The sequence below is a fragment of the Lacerta agilis genome, chromosome 11 (genome assembly GCF_009819535.1).
Source record: "Lacerta agilis isolate rLacAgi1 chromosome 11, rLacAgi1.pri, whole genome shotgun sequence".
Lineage (NCBI taxonomy): Eukaryota > Metazoa > Chordata > Lepidosauria > Squamata > Lacertidae > Lacerta > Lacerta agilis.
In genome coordinates this window covers 133480-159013 of record NC_046322.1, presented here as the reverse complement: position 1 = coordinate 159013, position 25534 = coordinate 133480, and the positions used below count along the sequence as shown (strand labels likewise).

Sequence of the window (25534 nt, the reverse complement as noted above, 5' to 3'; positions counted from 1 at the left end):
GCCAGCACCCACCTGCCCACCCTGACCTGCCAGGAGCCTCATGGGGTGGAAGCCCACAAGCAGAGCCCAAAGGCCCTATCCTGCTCCGCCTCCTGGGATTCAGACCTTTGGGGCTGGGCTGTTGGAGGTGGCAGGCATCGCCCCACCAGGACCAGCAGCCATGGGGAACCCTTTCCCCCTCTGTGCCTTTGCCTAATCGCCATTTGCACCTTCTGGTAGCAGATTCTGGAGGGCTCTCCCTGGGATGGGCTCCAGAGCTCTGCTTTGCTGGCTGACTGACATGGCTGCATGATCTTCCTCCTTTCCTGGCCCTTTGCTGGTCCTGGATCCATGCGGCTGCTGCCTTGCAGGATGAGAAGCCAAAGGCCCCCCCCCTTGACTCAGGCCTGCATTCTTGGGTGACACCTTAGACAGCGTGGAGCTGGCTCTCCTCTGCAGCTGCCTGTCAGCTAGAACATGTTTTTTCCTGTTTGGGGGACTCCAGCCCTGCCCCTCCCCACAAAATCCTCTCTGCTTCACCTTGCGGCACCTGCAGGCGAAGCTTCAAGGCATTGGGGGGGGGGGTGCCTGGTATTTTTTCCTGCGTATCTTCCCTCTCTGCTGGGGCACTGAGAGCAGGACGGCTGTCCTTGGCGCCTTGTGACCCTTGCGGGGACTCGGAGAAGCAATCCTAGCATTGACCAGGCTGGTCTTTTGAGGAGCCAGCCCCTCACCGTGTTCCCTCTGTGGCATCTTGTCAAGGGGCCTCTGGTAGCTCACAGCTGAGGGAGGCAGTTGGGAGAGCATCTGCCTGGTGCTCCCCCCCCCCCGCTTAGCTGCTGCCTGGCACCCCCTTGGGCTGCCTGCGACCTTCCTGTGGCTATCTTGAGATTCCTCCTCAAGCCTCCCCTGCAGGGGTGCTGTGTGTCTGGGGGTGTGTGTGTCTGAGCATGAGCATTGACACACGTGGGCATGACTGGGGAGGCACCAACTCCCCTCTGTCCCCCAGGATCCACGCGGTCTTTGACATGGCAGCACCAGGCCTCTCCCCTCTGCCTTGTGTGTGTGAGAAGACAGGAGGCAACTTATCTTGTAGATGCAAGAAGCGAAGGTGGCAGCGAAGGAAGAGCTTCTGCAAGAGATTGGGCAGCAGGCGGGGATTAGCAGAAGGAGCCTTGGAGAACCATTGGGCAGGTGCACAGCTTAAATGAATGCCAGTTGGATGTGCCAGTTGCAAACGGAGCCTCTGTGCCCAGGGGTGTGTGTGCTCTACCTGCCAGGAGCAGGCGTTGGCAGCCAAATAGCCAGGGTTGGATCCTGAGCTCCCCAGGAGAGGCTGCTGTGAGAAGCTGGACATGGCTGGCCTGGATGGGCCTCTGACAGGGATGATGGGCACGCGGGCATCTGAATTTTGGCTGCCTCTTTCCTTGTGGGCTTCCCTCCTTCCTCCTTTGGGTCTGGCTGACCCAAACATCTGCCAGGAAAGGGCAAAGGGGCTTTGGCAAGGCCCCCATGGAGAAGGGGGCGCCTGACTGTTCTTTTGGAGAAAGATCCCAGGGGTTCTTGCCATTGTCCTCACCTGGGAGGTTGCAAGCCCTGCCTGGCCAGAGGGTCTTCAAGCAGTGGGGTACCCTGGCTCCAAATTGACCAAATTGGGTGGGGTGGGGTGGCCTCCCAGGACCCTTTCAGCTCCATGATGCTGCCCCACATGCGACCTCCCTCCTCTTGTGAAAGGCTGGTTTCCCTGCTGGCCCTTGACACAGATCCCATCCCTCCAGAGGCGGCATGTGCTGAGTAATGCCCTAATTGGAGGCGGCTGGAAGAGGCGTCCTGCGCTGGCTGCCGGATACACACTTTGCCTCTCTCTGGGCTTGGGCAACCCAGCTGGCAGACTTCCTTGGCAAAAGGGCAGCGGCCGATCCGGTTGCCAGCCCGGCCCAGGAAGAAGAGGGTGGGCCGCAGAGCCAGGGGGAGCGTGGGGAGAAAGTCAGGGGCAGAAGGAGTTTTGTGCAGAGGGGGCACAAGCTTTGCTTTGTGCCTGGGCTGGTGCTGCTTGGTGGAAGGAGGGTTTGGGACACACATGGGTGGGGTGTTGGTGCCTTTGTGCCGCCCTCTGCCAGGGTGCTTCTGACATTCCTTGGCCTGCGCGGGGGGGGGGCAAACCCTTCCCTTGCCCGATGGGCTCCGTCAGCCAATGGGGAGTCTGGGCCTCTGCAGGCACTGGATTGCTGAGTTGCTCAAGAATGCAGGCCTGGAATGTTTCTGTGGAGAGGAGGGGAGGGCTCCTCCGTCTGCCTCCTCCTCCTCCTCCTCCTCCTCCTCCTCCTCCTGGGCCACGTACAGCTTCTTCTTCTGCTGCTGCTGCTGGCGGCACTCTGCCTTCCCTCCACCCAGGGCCAGTGCAGAGCGGGCGCTGGCCCCCAGGAACAGCGCCTGCCTGGCTGGGGGCCCTGCAACACTCCTGCTGCCTTTCTCGTGCTTCCGCTGCGGCTTCAGAATCAGTTCCCTTTGCTCTCCCTTCTTGCAAAATCCCACCCACTCTCTGCGCCTGCAATGCTGTGGGTGAGGCTGGAGCCTGCCTGGTGACTCTCCCATCCACCACCTTCAGGGGGCAACCAGCATCTCTGAATGGCTAGCAAGTTCTAGGCCCCAAAACCCCACAGTCAGCACAGCAGCAGACGGAAAGCAGAAGCCGCAAAAGGAGCCTCTGGCAAACTCTTCCTGAGTGCATCTCCTTGAGGAGGAAGTGGCAAGAAGAGGAGCCCTGCATTTTCTTTGACCCATAGCTGGCATGTGTGGGGAGCTTGAGCCGCATTGGGGGCTTGCATCCCCTGACTGGACACCCCCTGTGGGCAGTCCCACAGTCTCATAGCCACATAAGGCCCAACCACATGGGACAAACATGGCACCCAGTTTTGCCCTCTGCTGCCTCCTCAGTTCCCAATGATCCTTCCCTTCCTGGAGTCTCCCTCTGTGCTCCTGACGTTGTCCCAGGGCCACTGCAGGCCGGACTCTGAGCCCCCGGGGTCACTGGCAGGACCTTTTCCTGCTCCTGAGCTCAGTTCCTGGCAGAGGATGAGAGCCATGCAGGGGGTGGGGAAGATCTCACCCAGGGCGGAAGAGGCTCAGGCCAGGGGAGAGCCAGGCTGGTCGCTGGTCTCGGGTCAGGAAATGGGCTGGAGGAGATAGGAGGAAGGAGGCAGAGGGGGCGAGGAGCCCAAAGCAGTAGCAGCAGGAGCTGTGTGCCCAGGCAGGCAGAGGCAGGGAGAATCCTGGCTGCAGAGACTGCTCAGAGCGAAGCCCAGGGGCAGGAGGAGGGCTGGTGCTTGAGGGCCTTGGCCGGCCTATTTGGCTTGGAAGCTGCTTCTTTCCAGTGGTGGAGCACAGCTGACCAAGACCTGCACAGTCAAGTGAGGCGCTTTGGGCCTGGGTTGGGATGCAGGGGGTGAGAGTGGCGGCCCGAGGGGGGGGGGCTTGTGCTGCTCAGAATTGGGTGCTCATGAGCTGGTTCACTGCCCAGTGAGGCATGGTGCCAGGCGGCAAGTAGATGAACCCAAAGCAGCCCCCCATGGCTTCTGGGACAGGGACCCCTGCCATGCTGGGGGTTCCCTTTTACACTTCTTCGGCCAGGGCGGGAGACCAGTGCATGAGGGAGAGAGTGCCTCCCCCCCCTCCTGGCCTGGCAGGGGCACCTCTGGTGCTTGGAGCAGCTTCCTCGGAGAGGGCAGGATGAATCTCCCTGGGCCCAGGCACTGGGAAACCACAGAGGAGCTGAGCTGGGAGCGGGGAGACCTCTTTCTCTGTTCCTTTATTGCCCAGGTGGTGCTGGTGGTCTCAGCAGCCCCTTCCCCAAACCCAGAGGGTCCCTGTCCTGGTAGGAGCCAGCCAGCCCCCCAAACAGTTGGCTTCCCTGGCTGGGCTGTGGCTGCACACATCCCATGGTTCTTCAGGTGTTCAGCTGGGCTGGTGGAGATCAGGTGGGCAGAGGGGTTGGTTTAACCCAGCCCAGGAGGGAGCTGGGGTCCATTCCTGACCAGGAGACCTTTGTCTAGACAGCTGAGTCTAAGGCAAGGCTCACCCACCTTCCTGTCCCTCACCTGCAAGCCACAGGTGGGCACCACACACACAAACACCACAACAAAAGGCACACCACACCCTGTTCTGTTGGCTAGGAATACAGTGTGCTTCTTTCCTACTTAATTTCCGCAAAGGGGGGCACATTGTAGTCACCAGGGAAGGCAGCAATGCTTCTACTGCCAGTTGCCAGAAACCGTGGCAGGGGAGAGGGCTCTGGTGCCTGAGTCCTGCTTGCAGGTTTCCCCCAAAGGGCACCTGGCCGGCCACCATGAGAACAGGAGGCTGGACTCAGTGCCCCCATTGGCCCAGTCTCGCAGGCTCTTCTTCAAGTGACGCCTGGAGCCACATGCTTCCCTCCTGCGGTTTCTCCGTCATCCTCGCCAGCCACTTTTCCATATCAGTGGCTCCTTTTTGCCGCAGGGTCTTATCAGCCGGGGCTCCTGCCAGGCCCCCTTCCTCTTGGACAGCGGGGCTGTCACTCCAGAGTGACTCGCTGTTCCTTCCTGCTCAGTCCTGGGTCCCGCTGCCTCCCAGCCACAGCGGCCACTTGCTCCCTCGCCTGCAGGGGCCCCCTGGCTCCCCCACAGCCAACATGGGGGGCTTTGCACCTGCCCTCTGGATCGCCACTCCTCCTGCAGCCAGCCAGACACCTGCAGTTGTGCACTTTGCCCCCAGATGACAACATTTCTGTCTCGCCAAGCCTTTTCTGCAGAATCAGTTTGATTTGGTGTTGGTCATTTATTCTCCATTTTATTATTTTATAATTATACTGTGTTTTAATGACTTGATTGTGCATTGCCCTTTAAAAAATGTATTGGTAGTTTGTAAAAATGCACATTGTTGCAGCATATACCCTTTATGGGGTCTGAACTGGAGCAGGACCTCGGGGTCCTGGACTAGGTGGGCACTGGCCAACAATCAGAATCCACCAGGCGCCTTTTGCACCTGGCTATCAGCCGCTTGCCACCAAAGGAAGATGCCCGGGTGCCAGGATGGCGCCTGGCATCTCCACCACCTGGAGGTGCCTGCCTGGGGATCCTCGGGTCTGGACTGTTTTCACACACTAGTAACGCATCCTCATAGCAGTGTTAGAAACTGGGATGCCCAGGTAGGAGCCATATGGCTCCTGGAACTTGGATCACGGGTACCAAAACAGAATGTCTAGTCATTCTCGTGTGTGTGTGTGTGTGTGTGTGTGTGTGTGTGTGTAAAGACAGATGCAAAGATTTTATTGATTGATTTTCTGCCAGGTGAATCTGGGTCTGCAGGGTATCAGCTGATTTGCTTGGCAGTGCAGCATCAGCAGCAAAAAACAAAGACGTGTCTTTTGTTGCCATGCTACTCAACCAGTTGCAAAAGGCCAGTTGCCAGTCACAAAAAAGGGACCCTGAGGATCATCCAGCTCAACCCCCCGCAATGCCCCATGCAGCAATCAAACCTGCAACTTGGGTGTTATCAGGACCACACCGTAACCAACTGAGCTATCCGGGCTCTGCATATCCTGTAGAATTCTATCCATTGTGTTTTATCTGCACAACCAGAATGAATTTCAGAAACCAAAAAGTCAACTTTTGAGCCATCTGGCTCAAAAATGGCAACTAGACCTTCCGTTTTGGCGACTGTAACCCTGGTTTAAGGAGGCATTTGGCACCTAACTTCTATATCTTGAATTTTCTTTTTCCTTTTTTTATACATTTTTATTAAATTTTACATAACAAATTTAAATTTAAATTCAAGCATTAAACATCCACTTCATCATTTAGGATTCCCTCAATCCTTTGACTCCTCTCTGCCCTTCCATCGTTACCATTATCAATACCCCCCCCCCAAGTGCTTCCCTTGTTTTCTCAATTTTTTAAAAGAAAAATAATTACTTTCACCATAGTTTTTTGTACATTACAAGCATTACTTGAATCCTGTCACAGTTTTTAGTTGTTTGAATGGTCGAGCTGGAAGGGACCCCTGTCAGTTGACCAACCTTTGCTTCAGCGCCTCCTCGAGTGCTTCCTGGCTGAAGGGAGTTGTGGCCTCTCCAGGGGTCTTGCTCACCAGCGGCTGTTGCCCCTCTTTGCCCCGCAGGTGAAGCAGGAGAGGGGACCCCCCAGCCGCCACCATGGTTGCCTTATCCCTCAAGATCAGCATTGGCAACGTGGTGAAGACGATGCAGTTTGAGCCGTCCACCATGGTGTACGATGCCTGCCGCATGATCCGGGAGCGAGTTCCGGAGGCGCAGATGGGCCAGCGTAAGTCGGAGGCAGGGGGGTTTGGTAGGCTGGAGCAGCTGATATGCGGGGGGGGGGGTGTTGAATGTCTTCTCAACTGCATCTCTTCACATCAGGCAAGAGAGGGGGGCATGCCCTTCAGATGGCTCCATGCAGAGCTGAAGAGAGGCGGAGAGTGTTGGGGGACATCTGCAGAGGCGGGTCCCCAAGCCCAAGCCCGGGGGTGGGTGGGGGGCGGGGCCTCCCCAAAGCCCCGCCTGGACCTCCGTCTGCAGCCACTGGACCTGCCCTGGAAGAGTCTTTCCTGCTCTTTTCCAGCTACCGACTTTGGCCTCTTCCTGTCGGACGAAGACCCCAAGAAAGGCATCTGGCTGGAAGCTGGGAAGGCCCTGGACTACTACATGCTCCGCAATGGGGTGCGTTGCCCCCCCCTTCCCCGCATGGGTTGTCCTCTGGCCGTGCCCTCCCTTGCCAGGCGGGCGTCTCCTACTTTGCATGGCCTCTTCTTTCCCCTCACCTCCCCCCCACTCTCCCAGCCCTCTCTGATGCCCCCCCCAATGTTCCAGGACACCTTGGAGTACAAGAAGAAGCAGAGGCCCCTGAAGATCCGCATGCTGGATGGGACGGTGAAGACGGTCATGGTGGATGACTCCAAGACGGTCACAGACATACTCATGACCATTTGCGCCAGAATCGGTGAGTGGGGGGCCCTTGATCCAGGGAGGGAGGGAGGGAGAGAGAAGGTCTCTACCCCCCCCCCCCCACAACACAGAGGCACGTTGTCTCTCCCAGTCTGGCAGGGCTGATCTCTCTCTCCCCACCCACCCTCTTGACATGGAGGGTCTCCTCACCCGCAGGCATCACAAACTACGACGAGTACTCCCTGGTGCGGGAAATTGTGGAGGAGAAGAAGGAGGAGCAGACGGGGACCCTCAAGAAGGACAAGACCCTCCTGCGGGATGAGAAGAAGATGGAGAAGCTCAAACAGAAGCTCCACACGGATGATGAGTGTAAGTCGGTGGGGTGGGGGGATGACCCACAAGGTCCCAGGAGCAGTGGGGCTGGCTGGAGGCTCCGCAAAGAGGGGGGAGCTCTCCTCTTCCCCCCTGCCTCCCCTCCCAATGTTCTCTGCGTGCTCACAGTGAACTGGCTGGACCACGGGCGCACCCTCCGGGAGCAGGGCATCGATGACAGCGAGACCCTCCTCCTGCGACGGAAGTTCTTCTACTCGGACCAAAATGTGGATTCGCGGGATCCTGTGCAACTCAACCTGCTCTATGTGCAGGTACTGTTCCCTTCACACAACCCTGCAAGTCTCGGGCATGATCCTAACCCCAGTTTACCTATGAAATCCCCTCACCCCACATGTAGCCTCTCAGTGGGATGGGCCCCGCCATAGATGCCAGATGAGCCCCATTTTCTGCATTTGTAAAGCATTTGATCATTTAGTGTGGCAGCACCTGCCCTCTGGAACTCCCTGCCTCTTGATATCAAGCAGGTACTTTTGCTTTACACTTTTTGGCGCCTGCTGAAAACATTCTTGTTTAGACAGTCCCCCCCCCTCCCCACCCAAATGCTTGGAAGGTAGAAGTGAGTTCTAACCTGTTTTTGTATTTTTACTTTCTTTACATTTTCAGCACAATTCTAATGTTTTATCTTTTACTTAACTGCTTGTTGGGGTGTTGTTGTTGTTTTTTTACAATCAAGCATTGTATAAATTTTGTGAAATAAAGTAAATAACCCCAAGGTATACCTGGCAAGTGCCATAAAGGTTGGGTTGGTGAAGTGGGCAGCAGGTCTCCCCCCCCCCAGGCCAAAATCCTTGGGGAGAGGGTGGGAGGGAAGGGTCAATTAAGGAGATATGAATTGACTGTGAATTAACTAAGGAGATTGAATTCACTGTGCCCCTGCCCTCCTTCTTCAGGCCCGTGACGACATCCTGAATGGCTCCCACCCCGTCTCCTTTGACAAGGCCTGCGAGTTTGCGGGATTCCAGTGCCAGATCCAGTTTGGCCCCCACAATGAGCAGAAGCACAAGCCGGGATTCTTGGAGTGAGTGCCCCGGCCGGTCTCTGCCCGCCAGGGGAAACCGAGTCACATGGCGCCTCGCAGAAGCGAGTGGCCTTCCCTTCCTTGGGGGTTTTCAAGTAGAGGTTGGACAGCCGTCCGCCAGGGGTTCTTCCCTGCAGTTCCCTTCATTTGGGCAATGCCTCCTTGCGCTGGGCAGGACTGCCCCCCAGTTTGGGTTGGGCAGCAAATGTTTGGGGTTCTTCCTTGCTCTCCCTCCCCTCATGCCCCCCTCCTCTCCTTCCCCTTTTCCAGCCTCAAGGACTTTCTGCCCAAGGAGTACATCAAGCAGAAAGGCGAGCGCAAGATTTTCATGGTGAGTGGAAGGGGGGGGGCTGGCTGCAACCCGGGACCCCTTCGACCTCCAGGGGAAGGGGGCTCACAGGGGGCAGTCCTCCCCCTCCATGGATAAGTGTGCATGGGGGTGTGGCACACAAAATCGCTGCTTTTGGCAGGATCTGCTGCCCATTTCCCGGAGGACCCCCTGTGGGGACCTGGGACGCCCTTGCTGTGTGGGGCGGCTCTGGCGGGTGAGGGGGGGCCCTTTCCCTGGGGGTGGGAGGAGTGGAAGGGTGACCCCCCCTCTTCTGCTCTGCCCTCAGGCTCACAAGAACTGTGGCAACATGAGTGAGATCGAGGCGAAGGTCCGCTACGTGAAGCTGGCCCGATCCCTCAAGACCTATGGGGTCTCCTTCTTCCTGGTCAAGGTGAGGGGGGCCCTGCCCCATCTCTCTGCCCTTTCAGGGGGGCAGGATGCTTGGGGAGCCCCCTGCCTCCAACTGAGGTGGGGCTGTTGCACCCTTGACCCTTCTGTGCCTCGCAGGGGGGTTGTTGTTGGTGGCCTCTCCTCCATGTTCGCCCCTTGAGGTGGGCACGGTGGCTCTGGGGGTGGCTGGTGCCCCCTCGGTGCAGGGGACGGGGGAGCTGAGGGTTCCCCTTGGGCTTGACACATGTGTGTCCCCCCTCCCCACCTGCATCCTGCAGGAGAAGATGAAGGGCAAGAACAAGCTGGTCCCCCGCCTGCTGGGCATCACCAAGGAATGTGTCATGCGGGTGGACGAGAAGACCAAGGAGGTCATTCAGGAGTGGAACCTCACCAACATCAAGCGCTGGGCAGCCTCCCCCAAGAGCTTCACGCTGGTAGGCCTTCATCCTTCTCCTCTTCCTCCCCCCCCCCCGCCATCTCCAACTCTCTTTGCCCTCTCCTAGGGCGAGCTGGGCTGGTAGCCCCATGGCAGGCAGGTGCCTTGTGCCCCCCTCCCCATGTGGAAGAAGTGCAGTGGCAGAAGGGGGCTGCCGGGTGCTGCGTCCTGCAAGCCGAGGGCAGGCAGGTGGGAGGGCTGGACGAGACCCGGGTTTCAACATTGTGGTGCATCACCAGCTGAGCATCGCAATAGACAATGTCTGGAATAAGAATGGAGCTGTGCAGGGCCTTCTCGGTAGTGACACCCTTCCTGTGGGACACCCTCCCTTCAGATGTCAAGGAGATAAAGAATTGCACAACTTTTAGAAGACATCTGAAGGCAGCCCTGTATTGGGAGGCTTTTTTTTTTGGTAAAGAATTTATTGGTTTTTACAAAACAAAGAACAACATAACACATATACCAACACAAACCCAAACACAAACCCAACAATCAAACCATAATAAAACAAATACAAATACACCAACAATTCTTTTTCTTGTTTACACACACACAAAAAAACTTTTCTTGTTCGAATCATTACTAGGTAACTTCCCCCGTTTTCTCTCCTTTGGTTCCAATTCCAATTTTACTTTAATAACTTCTCATCTCTGAAATTAAATCATTTAAAAATCAAAGCTGAACATACTTCTTAAAATCTTGTTTTTACTTCACAATAATCTATCACTCCTTAACTTAAATCAAATCTATTCCAAATATAACTTCATGATAATTAATAATACAGCTTCATAACACAACAAATTGCTTCTTATATCAAATCATGTCATACATCTTCTTTCACTTAGATTGCTGCTAATAAAAAAATTCAAATATCTCTTCTCTAGTTCAAAAACTTAAAATCTTAACACACCGGCTTCAGGGTACCATAATAAACCATCCTAATTTTATCCTTAATACATTTCACCCTATCCCTTTTCTAACCATTTTCTTTCGCCATTTCGGGGTCTCCCCCCAGACGTTCCTCCATCTTACACCAAAACCATTTTCCAAAATGTCCTCTTTTCTTATAAGTCCACAGTTCCAGACATAGTCCACAACAGTCCTTACAGGGAGCATCAGGGTACGCAGATCATCACCTTCCAGCATCTCCGGTTCAAAATTCCGTTCCTCTTCTAATTGTAAATATATAAATCTTTTCCCCATCATTCCTGGGCTCTCACCCCAGAAATTGGATATAAAAAATCTTCTCATCCTGGGTCTCCCACCCCAACAGGACTTTTCATCTTCTCGGAGTTGCAAAAGCATTATACTTTGTTCTTCAATAATTCCCCTCAGCTCTCTGCCAAGGTTTTCTTCCATTTTAACAATGTTCTGAATGGTCTTTCCTGTGGGATATAACTGTTCTGCAACATCCTGGTTCAGCAAAATTAATTTCTGGTTTAGCAATTCTAACTTCAAAAAAATAATCCTTTGTTCGTGAGTCAGTCCAGAGTCTAAAACCAGCTTGAAAACGAAACCCAACATGGTAGAAGTGGGCATAGGGTATCAAGTTTCAGTATTTTTCCATCTTAGTCACAGTACTTTTCCATCTCAGTCACAAGTCTCCGCAGCCATTTTCCCTGGAGTCAGGGCGAAAAGATTACATTCTGTCCACTTTAGAAAGAAATATTCCCACCAATTTAAGTCCCCCAGAAGGGGTCTAATCAGTCTCACTTGTCAAAATCGAAACATTGTATCCATCACTGCAACAGCAGTCGCCATCAAAGCAGTTACTTTCTTTCCACCAAAGGGAGAAAAACGGGCTTCCTTTCCGCCGTATCTCCCGGAGTGCCAAATATCAAAGATAGATTCAATTGTTCACGTACTCACGGCCAACGGGCTTCTTTTATTTTCCTTCTGCCAGAAAGAAGCCCGTTGGCTTCGCCGGTCCGGTTGGGGCATGCCTCCACAGCCTGGCTCCGTGGTCCCTTCACCCCCACTCCCCCTTTACAGGGGGAACGGGGGAAGGGTTCGGAACCATTGCGGGCCCGCTGGAGAGCCCATGCCGCGGGACGCTCGACCCGCGGTTTAGCGGAGCCCCGCTTTGCGGTAGCGGGGCTCCTACCCCCGGGCCGGCCTGAGTCGCTTCACTGCCGAAGCGACCCACGACCGCCCGCGATGGCGTCCTCGCCAGAAGTCCGTATTGGGAGGCTTTTAATGCTTGCTATTTTTATTGTGTTTCATCATCATCATCATTTTATTTGCATGCTGCCTTTCCATAGCTAAACCATAGATTTACATAATTACCAACGTAACAAAAGTCATAAACAATAAATAAAACACATCAAAAAGTACACAACCAAATGGAAAAACAATTTCCACAGGAATCATAAAATCTAAAACTAAGATTGCAGCATTAATATCAGTCACAATTTAAAATGACATGGATAAAAAATAAAAGCAATTTGAAAACAAAAAGAAAACAAAAACAAAAATGGGACCCTCTTTGCGCAGCAGCAGCGGCGGCGGCGGCAGCAGTCCTTTGTGGAGCCAGCCAGGCCCCGTCCCAAGCCAGGTGGAGAGAAGCAGGGCCCTTCAGGCTCCCAGCAGGTCACACTATGGTTTTAGATAGGCTGTAAGCCGCCCAGAGTGGTTGGGGAAACCTAGTCAGATGAGTGGGGTATCATCATCATCATCATCATCATCATCTGGCTTCACAGTTTCTCCCCACCTTGTGGCTGCTCTACAGTGGCTGGGGGGGGGGGAGAGAGAGAGCTGCCCCCCTGAACTTTTTGCTTTCCTCCTGCAGGACTTTGGAGATTACCAGGACGGCTACTACTCTGTCCAGACGACGGAGGGGGAGCAGATTGCCCAGCTCATTGCTGGCTACATTGACATCATCCTGAAGAAGGTGAGGCCGTGGGGAGGCAGGGAGAGGGCGCCGACCTCAGGTGTGGCTTCTGCCTGGGCATGCGGGAGGGCAAGGCCAAGCAGGCACTGCAGGATGATGGCCGAGGGGAGGATGTCCCCCCCCCCACCAGGAGGATGGGCTGCCTTGCCCTGGCGGTGCTGGGAGGCCCCATGGCCGCCTTCGTCTGTGGACGCGGAGTCATTGCCTGCCCACTTCTCTGCCCTGCAGAAAAAGAGCAAAGACCACTTTGGCTTGGAGGGGGATGAGGAATCGACCATGCTGGAGGAGTCTGTCTCCCCCAAAAAGTAAGTCTGGAGGGAGAGGGGGGCAGGGGGGGCTGCTGCTGCCCGGAGTGGGGGTGCTTCTCTCCTCCCTCCCTCCGCTTGCCTCGCAGGTCCACCGTCCTCCAGCAGCAGTTCAACCAGGTCAACAAGGCCGAGACGGGCTCCCTGGCCCTGCCAGGCATCATCCGCCTGGGCGCTGGCGGACCAGAGAACTTCCAGATGGGCACCATGCCCCAGGCCCAGCAGCAGGTCACCAGCGGGCAGATGCACCGCGGGCACATGCCCCCCCTGGTAAGGAGCCCTTCCCTCTCCCCTCCACTCGCATGGGGGCCACCAAGCCGTTTCCCTGCGCATCATGCATGGTTGGGTGGGTGGGAGAAGAAGCACGAAGAGCATTGAGTGACCATCCGGCCGGGATGCAGGGGGTTGGGCTAGATGACTGCAAGGGGTCCCTTCCACCTTTACAAGTCAATGATTCACAGAGTCCTCTTCCCACTGGGCCTGTTTGCACCCGTGGCTGCTGCTGGGGAGTGGTCAGTGCCAGATTTACGTATAAGCTAAGCAAGCTATAGCTTAGGGCCCCACTCTCTTGCCCCCCCCCCTCAAAAAAACCAAGAAATAAAAACCTTGATGTACATTTTCAAAATATAAGATAAAAAAACAACAGTGTTCTGTTGGCTCCTATGTTGTAAAGTCATGGGCCCCGCCTGCTAGCCTGCTCCCTAAAATATCACTGGTTTTCTCCTTTCTATATATAGGGGGCCTACAGTCTGATATTTATAATTATTAGTAGTTTGCATCATATATTTACACCTATTATTTTTTCTTATTATAGCAAGTTCCTAGAGACTTTGTAAATTGTGTTTCTATAGGAACTTTTGTTATTGCCAAATGCCAGTGTGTTTGCATCATTAAGTTTGTTATGAATAAAAAATCATTTTAAGATAGAGCTTAATAATTATTTCACTATTAATATACTTCTTAATTCTATTTCACCTTTTAATTGTATTTCAGTTCAACAGTTACTTGGATAAAACACATATTTTGTTATGTGCAAATGGCTTGAGATACCTATTAGGTCCATAAATGACCATATAGCATACATTCAACACAAAAAACAGCGACAAAGGACAGCCGGACATATAAAGGGCCCCATTACCTTCAGGAGCTGAGGGCCTCATCAAACCTCAGTCTGGCCCTGGGAGTGGTGCTTATGTAGCCCCAGCCACATTGCAGCCCACGGGTGGCCCTCCCCACCCAGGGCTCTCTGTTTGCCCCCCTCCTTCCAAGGGCCCTCTTCCTCCTCCTCCTCCTCCTCCTCTTCTTCTTCCTTGTGTTGCAGACCTCGGCTCAGCAGGCCTTGACGGGCACCATCCTCTCCAGCATGCAGGCGGTCCATGCTGCCCAGTCCAACCTGGAGGACTTTGACACACTGCCCCCCATGGGGCAGGACGCGGTGAGTGGGGCTGGCCAAGGGAAGGGGCCCTCAGGGGCGACTGGGCACCCTCCGGTGGGGGGGGGGAGCCTCCCCTATGGAGTCCTGGAATAACAGCCCCCTTTCCTCTCCCTCAGGCCTCCAAAGCCTGGCGCAAGAACAAGATGGACGAATCGAAGCACGAGATCCACTCCCAGGTGGATGCCATCACGGCCGGCACGGCTTCCGTGGTGAACCTGACGGCGGGCGACCCGGCCGAGACGGACTACACGGCCGTGGGCTGCGCTGTCACCACCATCTCCTCCAACCTGACAGAGATGTCCAAGGGGGTCAAGCTGCTGGCCGCCCTCATGGAGGATGAGGGGGGCAACGGCAGGCAGCTCCTGCAGGCCGCCAAGAACCTGGCGGGGGCTGTCTCGGAGCTGCTCAAGACCGCACAGCCCTCCAGCGCAGAGGTGAGCCTGGCCGCTTGGGTCTAAGGAAGGTCTCCTCTGCAGTGCAGCCCTTTGGGTCCCCTCCCGCTCTGCAGCCCTCTGACTTTATACTTGTATCCCACAATCTCAGTTTGTTAAAAAAGATCAAAGTGGTTTAAAAGCATACACAGTCATACCTTGGTTGTTGAATACCTTGGTACGCATACGTTTCGGCTCTCGAACGATCGAAACCCGGAAGTGAGTATTCCGGTTTCCGAACTTTTTTTGGAAGCCGAACGTCCAATGTGGCTTCCGCTATTGTTTCCAGAGCACCTGGGCAATCGGAAGCCAATCGGATCGGAAGCCTCGCCTTAGTCAAATGGACTTCCAGAACGCATTCTGTTCGAAAACCAAGGGACGACTGTATGCACATTAAAAACATACACACATTAGAATCATAGCAACATTTAAAACCACAGCTTGGTTGATTTTTACAGAAAACATTTTTTGCAATTGGCTTCAGAAGCCTGGTGGCACCGAAAGATTCTCCGCCAACATGTCAAGGTTAATGTGCTGGAGACCCCCCTTGACCCTCCTACACCCAGGAGAGCCCTGCCCTCTGCAGGGGGTGGACTAGATGACCCTGGGGTCCCTTTCACATTAACTCTGAGCGGGGCCTTCCATGTGGTTGCCCCTATTCTGAGGGACAGCATTCCTCTAGAGATGCAACAGGCACCCAACTCTGCCCACTTTCTGGAAGCAACTGGAGCCCTTTGTGCTGTGACAGCCATTCCCAGCTGGACAAAGGGGACTTTACCACAAGGGCCCGCCCGTTAGGGTTTAGGTCTTGTGGGTAGCTGCGTTTCTCACTGCGTGTGGGTTTCCTTCAGGGGCCACCCCTAACCTCTAGCCCTTTCCTCCTCCAGCCGCGGCAGAACCTTTTGCAAGCTGCAGGTGCCGTGGGGCAGACGAGTGGGGAGCTGCTGCAGCAGATTGGGGAGAGTGACGCTGACCCCCATTTCCAGGTGAGTGGCGGGGGGCCACCCCTGCCAGGTGAGAAGCAAGCGGGAGTCCTCTGGGGCACACCTGGCAGGGGGCAGCCTAGCGCAGGCCACCTGCCCTCTGGCACAGGGTGGGCAGTAGGGGGTGGCGCTTGGGCCCAGTAACCTCTCTTGTCTTGTGGATTCGTGTACAGATGGTGGAGAGCCGGCGCCCTCGGACCCTGTCCGCCCCTGACCCCAAGACGGTAAAAGGGCCTGAGCCCAGCAGGGGCTGTGCTCTCTGGGGCAGAGCCCTCCTCTGCGCTGCTGCCAATCATTGGGGCTCGCTGGCCGAGGGGCTTGGGGCAAGCTCTCGCTCTCGCTGGCTCATGCTCGGCTCCCCTTGTTGCAGGAGCCTGACCCACAAGCCAGGAAGCCCCCAAGATCACTGGCCAGAGGGTCTGCTTAGGCCAAGATTTGGCAGGACCCCCAGGAGGCTGCCTGTGGGACTCTCTGCCACATGGTGTAGCAAAGTCAGCAGGGACCTCTGTTGGGAGAGAAGCTTGCGCTGCCAGATCTCCCCACAGATAATGGCCCCGATGCCAGAGAACCCTGCCAGCCTCCCGGGGCTGGGCCTGCATCAGGGCAGGCGGTCTTGAGGCTCCTTCTGCCCCCAGTGCCCCATGTGGGGTCTTGGCTGCTTCGGCAGCAGGGGGATCCGAGCATCTTCTCTCCCCCCCCCCCCCGGTCCTTGCGTTGGGGGGCTGTGGGCGCTTCCTCTTGGTGACGGGTTTGGTGTGCGGTGCTCTCTGCGCCTGTGATTGAGGCCAGAGAGGGTGGTGGTTGGGGGGGGGAATCTTGGGGTGGGGGTGAGTGCCGCAGGAGCACAGTGGGGGGTTGTGTGTGGCGGCTCTTGTCTGGCAGAGGTGGAAGAAGGATGATCTCACCTGCGCCAGGGAGAACTTGGAAGGGCCCTCCTTGCCCGACTCGGGTTTCACTGCTGAATGTTTCATGAGCTCAACCAGCCAATGCCGCCTCTTCCTCCCCCCCCCCCCGCCCCCGACAGGACATGCTGATGCAGCTGGCGAAGGCCGTGGCCAGTGCTGCTGCCGCCTTGGTCCTGAAGGCCAAGAACGTGGCCCAGAAGACGGAGGACTCGGTGCTGCAGACGCAGGTCATTGCTGCTGCCACGCAGTGCGCTCTCTCCACCTCCCAGCTGGTGGCTTGCACCAAGGTGAGCAGCAGGCCCTGAGCACCCACCCAGGACCCACCGTGCCCCGCTCAGGGTCTGGGGCAGCAGCTGGCCTTGGTTGCTCCTCTTCCAGGAAACACCCGCCTCGGTGTCGGGGCACTTTTTGGGCTTCTGTTTGGAGAAGCCCCCCTTTGAGGAGCGCAAGCCAGCCCCTGCCATCTCCCCAAAGGGTGATTTCTAAGCCTTCTGGGAAGTGGGGTTGGGGGGGATGGGGCAGGCTGGGCCACTGCTCTGACCACCCTGTGCCTTCCCCATTCCTCCTCCTCCTTGGCAGGTGGTGGCGCCCACCATCAGCTCGCCCGTCTGCCAGGAGCAGCTGGTGGAAGCCGGCAAGCTGGTGGCCAAGTCCGTGGAGAGCTGTGTGGACGCGTCGCAGGCGGCCACGGGCGACGAGCAGCTGCTGAAGCAGGTGGGGGTGGCGGCCACGGCTGTGACGCAGGCCCTCAACGACCTGCTGGAGCACATCAAGCAGCATGCCACGGGCGGGCAGCCTATCGGCCGCTACGACCAGGCCACCGACACCATCCTCAACGTCACAGAGAACATCTTCAGCTCCATGGGGGATGCAGGTGAGCGGGCGTTGGTGGGAGGAGCGACCCCTTGGGGCCCAGCCACGGAGGCTCTGTGAGGGCTGGCTTGTCCACGGAGCCACGTGGGCGGAAGGGATGGCTGGGGGCATCTCAGGGTCCACCTGTGGGGCTGGCCCTCACCTCTCTCCTCCTCCTCCTCCGCAGGGGAAATGGTGCGTCAGGCCCGCATCCTGGCTCAAGCCACCTCTGACCTGGTGAACGCCATCAAGGCCGATGCTGAAGGGGAGACGGACCTGGAGAACTCGCGCAAACTCCTGAGTGCCGCCAAGATCCTGGCCGACGCCACGGCCAAGATGGTGGAGGCAGCCAAGGTGTGGCATCGGTGGAGGGGCTGGGCAGATGGGGGGAAGCCTGCCTGGCAGGGGAGAGAGGTGGTGGGGCCAGGCGCAGGCCTGTCTGTCTGACCTCTGCCCGTGTGCCTTGGCTCAAAGGCAGGAGGTGGCCTCAGGTGAGGCCCCTCCAGCCCTGCCTCCTCTTCCCAGCAGCAGTGACGCTCCCCGCTGGGAGTTCCCAGCAACAGGGTCAAAGAATTGTAGAGGGAGGAGGAAGGGACCCCAAATTGTCATCTAGACCCGCCTCTTGCAGCTCAGGAATCACGACTTCATGTCCTGCCTCTGGCAGTGGAGGGAGGGAGGGTGCAGGCGCTGTGGCCATGGAGAGCCTCCGCTGCCCTGCATTTGTCCCCCTTCCTTGGGAAGCAACAACTGAGTGCCACAATGATGCCCTCCTCGCCACATCCCATTTCAGGGAGGGGGTTGTCCACCCACCCTGGGTGATGTCCTCTCATCCTGTCCTCATGCCCTCTGGTGCCAGCCACATACGTTTCCTGGGAGCCGCACCAGGCTAGAGCTGGCCGGTGCCCCTCGCCAGTGCCCCCCCCGGGCACCTGGTGGGAGCCTCACTGGCGCCTCTTTGCCCGCTCAGACTCTCTGCTCCTAGTCCCCGCGAGGTGGGGGGTGGGTGGCCTGGCAGGGGCCATTCTGACCAGCCTCCCCTCCTGCTCCCTGCCCACCAGGGGGCTGCAGCCCACCCAGACAGCGAGGAGCAGCAGCAGCGCCTGCGGGAAGCGGCCGAGGGGCTGCGCATGGCCACCAACGCAGCCGCCCAGAACGCCATCAAGAAGAAGCTGGTGCACCGGCTGGAGGTTAGTGCTGCAAGTGGCGTGTGTGCCCATGCCCGTCGCTTGCCATGGCCTGGCAGACTGGGCAAAGCGAGGGGCCTTCCTGGCCTCACCCTGTCTCCCACTTTCTCTCTCCCCAGCATGCAGCCAAGCAAGCAGCCGCCGCCGCCACCCAAACCATCGCAGCCGCCCAGCATGCTGCCACCACCAACAAGAACCCGGCTGCCCACCAGCAGCTGGTGCAGAGCTGCAAGGTGAGCAGGAGGGAGGGAGGGGGAGTGCTGGGCTCAGTGTGGGTGTCTGGCTTGGGTGAGAGGCCATCCCAACCTCTCCTTATTATTGTTGCTGTTGCGGCCATTGCTATTAATTAAATTTATATACCACTCTTCTTCCAAAGATCGCAGGTCAGGTTGCGACACAAAACACACAGTGCATAACACAATAATTTTAATAACAATACTGATAGCAATATTAATAACAATAACATGACATTATGTTAGCCGTCATACATTCATTCATTTGACAGAGGAGGCTGCTGCCAAGTAAATAAATAAAAGCAGCCATGTTTAGGGAAGTTTTTAGCCTTTGATGTTTTATCGCTTTGTTGCTGCTGCTGTTGTTGTTGTTGTTGTTGTTAATATTCTGTTGGAAGCTGCCCAGAGTGGCTGGGGAAACCAGAGTGGAGTAATAATAATAATATTATAATTATTATAAATGAATGGCTTCTATCACAATGATCAGAAACACCAGTCACCCCCCCCCGCAAAACAGACACATTTTAACGGCCACAAGTACTTCCTACTGTGGGCGCCTCTTGCTTCCTTTGGGTGTGAGTGGACTCAGCACCACCCCCTGAGCCCCAGAGACTCTCCTGGCACCCCTGGGGCAAGAAGGACCAAGGTGGGGTTCAGATGGAGGCCCCCCAACCGTCTCTTTCTCCCGCCCTCCTCCAGGTGGTGGCGGACCAGATTCCCATGCTGGTCCAGGGCGTCCGGGGGAGCCAGTCGCAGCCCGACAGCCCCAGCGCCCAGCTGGCTCTCATTGCTGCCAGCCAGAACTTCCTGCAGGTGAGGGGATGGGCAGCGGAGGGCACCCGCCGGGTGAGGGGGCGGGTTGTGTGGGCACCCAGGGTGGGGGCTCCTCGTGGTCACCACTCTCCTTTCCCTCCCCCTGCTGCAGCCCGGCGGGAAGATGGTGTCCGCGGCCAAGGCCACGGTGCCCACCATCTCGGACCAGGCCTCCGCCATGCAGCTCAGCCAGTGCGCCAAGAACCTGGCAGCCGCCTTGGCCGAACTTCGCACGGCAGCACAGAAGGTGAGAAGGAGCAGCCATCAAGCCCCCTGCCCTCTTCACAGCCGTGGCCCCTTCTTCTTCTTCTTCCTCTTCCTCTTCTTCTTCTTCTTCTTCTTCTTCTTCTTCTTCTTCTTCCTCTTCCCCTTCTTCTTCTTCTTCTTCTTCTTCTTCTTCTTCTTCTTCTTCTTCTTCTTCCTCTTCCTCTTCCTCCTCCTCTTCCTCTTCCTCCTCCTCCTCTCGCGTCTTGTGGCCATTGGTTCTCTGTGGGGTGAAGGGGGACCTCCCTCCCCACAGAGTCTTCTGCCTGTCTTCTATGGAGCAAGCCATGCTAAGGCCCTCAGTGTCGGACGGTGGCAGGACCTGGGGGTTGGGGATGACGTGTGGCGCCCCCTGGGGGTGACACCCTCCTGTTCCACGGCAGGCACAAGAGGCCTGCGGCCCCCTGGAGATCGACTCGGCCCTCAGCTTGGTGCAGAGCCTGGAGAGGGACTTGCAGGAAGCCAAGATGGCGGCCAGAGAGGGCAAGCTGAAGCCTCTTCCGGGAGAGACGGTGAGCAGAGGGGGGCATGGGGTGGGCACGGTGGGCACAGGGGGGAGGTGGGGGCAGCAGGCCAAGAGGGGGCACGGGGGCCTGTTGACTCTGCGTGTCCTGCAGATGGAGAAGAGCGCCCAGGACCTGGGGAACAGCACCAAGGCCGTCAGCTCCGCCATCGCCCAGCTGCTGGGAGAGGTTGCCCAGGGCAACGAAAACTACACAGGTACTCCTCAGTGCCCCCCAAACCCCCTCCCCACCAGCAGCCTCCATTGCTCCTCCCCCTAGCTGTTGCAGGCTCCCCCCTTGCTATACATAGTTCAGGATTCGCCCCTCTGTTCCTCCGGGGTCTGGATTGGGCCCATCCCCCTCCTTCTCACCCCCCCATGGGGTTGTTCCTCTTGGGGAGGGAGGGTCCTTGCCTCAGGGGCTGTCCTGGCCAGGGTTAGGCTGACGCTGCCCTCTCCCCCTGCCTCCTTCCTCCCCAGGGATTGCTGCCCGCGATGTGGCCCATGCGCTGCGCTCCCTGAGCCAAGCTGCCCGCGGGGTGGCTGCCAACTCGGAGGAGCCGCAGGTCCAGGCCGCCATGCTGGAGTGTGCAGGCGACGTCATGGACAAGGCTGGCAACCTGATTGAGGAAGCCCGCAAGGCCGTGGCCAAGCCGGGAGACCCCGAGAGCCAGCAGCGCTTGGCACAGGTGAGCCCTCGGCCTGTGGGGGGGGGGGCTTTGGGTGGGGTGGGGGGTTGTGGCCCTCCCCACTGAACCGCTCGGCCCTCTTCCGGCAGGTGGCCAAGGCCGTCTCTCAGGCTCTCAACCGCTGCGTCAACTGCCTTCCTGGGCAACGGGATGTGGACGCCGCCATTCGCACGGTGGGCGAGGCCAGCAAGAGGCTCCTGGCCGACTCGGTGAGCTCCTTCCCTTCTCTCTCTGGCTTGGCGGGAGGCGGGGGGGGAACCCCCTCTGTGGGGTCTGGCCGCTCAGCTCTGGGACCAGTTTAGCAAACTGGGGGGCCCTTGGCAGCGTGTCTGCCCACCTTCCTCTGGGCTGCAGAGTTATCCCTCCCCTTTTAAAATGGCCCAGGCACAACACACCCCGACAGTCGCACAACGTCTCACTCGTGGCTGGAGTCCAGCGGGTGCTCTAGGGCTGCCCCATCGACTGCCGCCGCATTAGTGATCCTGCAGAGCAAAACCCCATCAAATCCAGCCCCACCACCCAAAAAATCACAGGGGCGCCAGTGCCGGGAAGTCAGTTCCCCTCCTGCATGGCCGAGAGTTTCCTGTGCCTGTTTTTTTGAGGGGGGATTCAAGTGACTGTGGGTGGGTTTTGCTCCTCAGTGATGGACATGCCCTCCCTTTGGGGGCATCAGGAGGTGGATCGGTCTAGGCCACAGAGGGTCTACAGGGGGAAGTGCAGCAGGATATGTCCTGGGCCCTCAGTTACATAAAGCATTTCTGTCCTGCTCCTTGTTGTAAAAGCCATTCTGGGGCAGGTTACAAATTGTGGAGTCAGAGGGGTCACCCAGGGCTCATCTAGTCCAACCCCCTGCAGTGCAGGAATCACTGCTAGAGAATCCCCAACAGGCAACCATGAGGTTTCTGCTTTAAAACCTCCAACGAAGGAGAATCTGGCCCCTTCTTCCGAGGTTGTCCAACCTGCTGTCCCAAGGATAGAATAAAACATTAATTCACATCCATGAAAGGAGCAGTACAAATATGAGCACAGAGGGCAGCAGATCCATCCCAGCCAAGTAACACCTGGGCAGGTGAACCTGACTCTTGCTTTGATCCCTGGTCTAAGGGAAGCCCTTTGGTCGGGGGTGTTGGGTCTTGTCTCTGAAGATGGAAGAGGTGCTGCTGTAATTTATTCTGGCCGATAGGCAGTGTTTCTTTGCATGTCAAGGGAGGGGGGGGCATAGCCCTGTTGTGAGTCCCATGCCTGAAGCTGATTCTCGTTCCCTCCAGTTCCCCCCCAGTGGCAAAAACTTCCAGGAGGCCCAGAGTCACTTGAACCAGGCAGCCGCTGGCCTCAACCAATCGGCCACGGAGCTGGTGCAGGCGTCTCGCGGGACCCCCCAGGACCTGGCCAAGGCCTCCGGCAAGTTTGGTCAAGACTTCAACGAGTTCCTGCAGGCCGGCGTGGAGATGGCTGGCCAGTCACCGGTAAGAGACCCCCTTGGGGAGGGAAGGCTGTATACACAGGGTGGCAAATTGCATGTGTGTGCGCGCACAGTGGGGTTAGAGTGGGGCTCAGGTGGGCAGTGCCAGGGGACCATCTTCCCCAGAGGAACGAGCTCTGGAAGAAGGACAGGCTGCTCAGTCCGGGCTCCGCCTCTTTTCCCCGGTGCAAAATGGCCATTTCACTGGCCCAGACAAAGCCCGGAGGGCAAGGCGGGGAGTCCCACTCTGCTCCTCCATTCAGGCTCAGCACCTGGCTGGATTGGGACCGGGAGCCATGACAGCTCGCTATTAAAAGAGCAGATTGGCTTTACGTGGATTTTTAACCGTAGTAAAGAAAGCAGGTGCAAAATGGAGTGTCCCCTCGTCCCAAGGAACAAGTTGATGCCAAGCTGGTTGGCTGGCAGTGGGGCTGTTGGGTGAACCCTGGCCTGGAGCGGATGGCTGAGTGACTCCTCCTTCTGCCTCCCCCCCCTTCTCCCCACAGTCCAGGGAAGCCCAGGCCCAGGTGGTCTCCAACTTGAAGAGCATCTCCATGTCGTCCAGCAAGCTCCTCCTGGCCGCCAAGGCTCTCTCTGCTGATCCTGCGGCCCCCAACCTCAAGAACCAGCTGGCAGCCGCTGCCCGGTAGGGTCTCCCTCCTGGTGGGGGCAAGGGCGGGAGATGAGAGTGGAGGTGCCCTGTGTTGTCTTTTGGGCTGGGCTTCGTCCAAGCGGCTGTGGATGCTCCTTCCAGGAGGGGCTCATGGGCTGCCTCTGTCCTTGCAGGGCCGTGACGGACAGCATCAACCAGCTGATCACCATGTGCACACAGCAAGCGCCCGGCCAGAAGGAGTGCGACAATGCCCTGCGGGAGCTGGAGGTAACTGTCTGCGCAGCGAGGGGAGACAGAGGCTGCTTTGTGGGGGCCACAGCCTGCCAGGCGGGAGGGGAGTCTCTAGGAGGGGCCTGCAGTGGTGGTGGGGGAGTCCTGAGCTGCCTTTCCCCCTCCCCAGACGGTGCGAGAGCTACTGGAGAATCCCACGCAGGCCGTCAACGACATGTCGTACTTCAACTGCCTGGACAGTGTCATGGAGAACTCCAAGGTGAGCAGCGGGGGGACGGGGGGACGACTCTCTCTTTTGCGGGGCGGGCAGTGGCTGCTTTGTGTGATCCCAGCCCTGGGGGGCTATGCTTCCCCTCCCAGGCCTGGCACCCACCCTCTCCCTCCTTCCCTCCCTCCCTCTTTCTGCAGGTGCTGGGGGAAGCCATGGCCGGCATCTCCCAGAATGCCAAGAACAGCAAGCTGCCCGAGTTTGGCGACTCCATCAGCACCGCCTCCAAGGCCCTCTGCGGCTTCACGGAAGCCGCTGCCCAGGTAGGGAGGCCCCTGGAAAAGAGGGAATGGGGGAGCCTCTCATTTTGGGGTGCAGGCAGAGCGTCTTGCTGCTCCATTGCTCACCCACCCACCCACCACCTCTCGCTTCTCTTCCTTCTGCTCCCAGGCTGCCTACCTGGTTGGCGTCTCGGACCCCAACAGCCAGGCGGGACAGCAAGGCCTGGTGGACCCCACCCAGTTTGCAAGAGCCAACCAAGCCATCCAGATGGCCTGCCAGAACCTGATTGACCCGGCCTGCACCCAGTCCCAGGTGAACCCTCGGGTGGCGCAGCAGCCAAGCTGTGCAAGGGAGCCATAGGGTGGGGGGTGGGGTGCAGCACAGCCAGAGCCTCTCGTGAGGGGTGTGTGTGTGTGTCTGTTGCTGGCTTAGTCCTTCGTCAGGGAGAAAGTCCTGCAAGGGGCCAGGATAGAAGCCAGCAACACACCCAAGTCCAGCTGAATATGTTGGTGGTGCCGTGCCGTAAGCAAGGAGGCACCTCAAACAGGGAGGTTGGAGGACCTGCTGTGGTAGCAAGGCTTCAGCAGGGGTCCAAAGTGGAGAATGAAGGAAGGGTTTTCCTGTGCCCTGTGCCACGAGTTTCCACATGCCCATTTCCAGGGGCCAGGCAGGAGGACTTGCAGGCCCCCCACCTCCCTGGCTGCCATCCACCTGCCATGGCCTAACATAGAGGAGCCTCCCCTGCCTCCCGCAGGTCCTGTCGGCTGCCACCATTGTGGCCAAGCACACCTCTGCCCTCTGCAACACCTGCCGGCTGGCCTCATCTCGCACCGCCAACCCTGTGGCCAAGCGCCAGTTCGTCCAGTCTGCCAAGGAGGTAGCCAACAGCACCGCCAACCTGGTCAAGACCATCAAGGTACTGGTTGACAGGTGTCAGGGTATGTGGGTGGGATTACACCATGATGAGCCTGGGAATGGGGGGAAGGCCTCCTTGCTGTCTCTCTTCTCTATTCCCCTCTAAATCTTTTTCTCTTTTCTCCCCTATCTCCTACTCTCTCTCTCTCTTTTTTCTCCCCCCCCCCACTCTTTTTCTCTCCCCCTTTTTCTCTGGTCAAGGGCAAGCATTGGTGAGGCAGCCCCTCCCGGGCCTTGCTCTGCCACCACCAGCTCCCAAGGGAAATCTCCCCCTGTTTCCCCACACAGAGCAATGGCTCCCTGCTCCAGTCTCTAGTGTTCAGCCCATGAAACAATGTGGGGAGCCAGTCTTGAGCCAGGGGCTGGAGCTCTGAAAGGGTGCTTTGGGGTCTGTGATACAGAGTGGAAAGTGGCCCTTCGCACGAGGGCTAGTGATTAGAGATTAGATCATTACCTTCATGAATCAAAGAGAAAAACCTCAGAGCCAGGCTGGAGAATTCACTGGTGCAGTTGCTGGACGTCAAAGGAGGTCCATTTCTGTGCTGCGCCACTAGATTTATCTGCCAGGAACGGAGCTGCTGGCTGAGCAATCCCAGAAATATTTGGCATCTGACAAAAAGCAGATTCAGGGGAGGGGCAGCGCTGGCTGGAGCTGAAGGATTCGACCTAAAGGGCCTGCTTTCTACAAGGGAACTGTTTCCCCCCCCCCAACCCTTCAGCCTAGACCAAACTGCCTGGCCTTGCTCATGGAGAGCTCAGGGGATCCTGTCCCTGGAGGAGCTGCTGGGGTGGGGAGTCCATCTTGGCAGCCCCCCGTCCTCTTCGGCTGTGGGCTTAATCCGTGGGCAGG

The 25534-nt window shown here is 57.5% G+C and overlaps 1 protein-coding gene across 5 annotated transcripts in view; it reads left to right on the top strand.

Moving 5' to 3' along the window:
- TLN1 (talin 1) overlaps positions 1–25534 on the top strand; it is a 51711-nt gene that overhangs the window by 10958 nt on the left and 15219 nt on the right. For 2 of the 5 annotated variants that reach the window (XM_033164628.1, XM_033164626.1), the window contains exons 2-35: positions 6133–6299; positions 6597–6694; positions 6845–6974; positions 7136–7288; positions 7421–7563; positions 8203–8330; positions 8601–8661; positions 8948–9052; positions 9330–9485; positions 12276–12377; positions 12606–12682; positions 12772–12952; positions 14004–14117; positions 14234–14551; positions 15436–15534; positions 15705–15755; positions 16556–16723; positions 17016–17310; positions 17476–17642; positions 18347–18475; positions 18592–18705; positions 19405–19518; positions 19631–19765; positions 20166–20294; positions 20400–20502; positions 20765–20973; positions 21063–21182; positions 22242–22439; positions 22942–23081; positions 23222–23315; positions 23449–23538; positions 23688–23810; positions 23938–24081; positions 24524–24685. In XM_033164628.1, the coding sequence (XP_033020519.1) occupies positions 6170–6299; positions 6597–6694; positions 6845–6974; positions 7136–7288; positions 7421–7563; positions 8203–8330; positions 8601–8661; positions 8948–9052; positions 9330–9485; positions 12276–12377; positions 12606–12682; positions 12772–12952; positions 14004–14117; positions 14234–14551; positions 15436–15534; positions 15705–15755; positions 16556–16723; positions 17016–17310; positions 17476–17642; positions 18347–18475; positions 18592–18705; positions 19405–19518; positions 19631–19765; positions 20166–20294; positions 20400–20502; positions 20765–20973; positions 21063–21182; positions 22242–22439; positions 22942–23081; positions 23222–23315; positions 23449–23538; positions 23688–23810; positions 23938–24081; positions 24524–24685 (4680 nt within the window). In that variant the 5' untranslated portion in view covers positions 6133–6169. The remainder of the gene's footprint in view (positions 1–6132; positions 6300–6596; positions 6695–6844; positions 6975–7135; positions 7289–7420; positions 7564–8202; positions 8331–8600; positions 8662–8947; positions 9053–9329; positions 9486–12275; positions 12378–12605; positions 12683–12771; positions 12953–14003; positions 14118–14233; positions 14552–15435; positions 15535–15704; positions 15756–16555; positions 16724–17015; positions 17311–17475; positions 17643–18346; positions 18476–18591; positions 18706–19404; positions 19519–19630; positions 19766–20165; positions 20295–20399; positions 20503–20764; positions 20974–21062; positions 21183–22241; positions 22440–22941; positions 23082–23221; positions 23316–23448; positions 23539–23687; positions 23811–23937; positions 24082–24523; positions 24686–25534) is intronic. The other 3 variants (XM_033164630.1, XM_033164629.1, XM_033164627.1) reach the window with 2 other exon arrangements.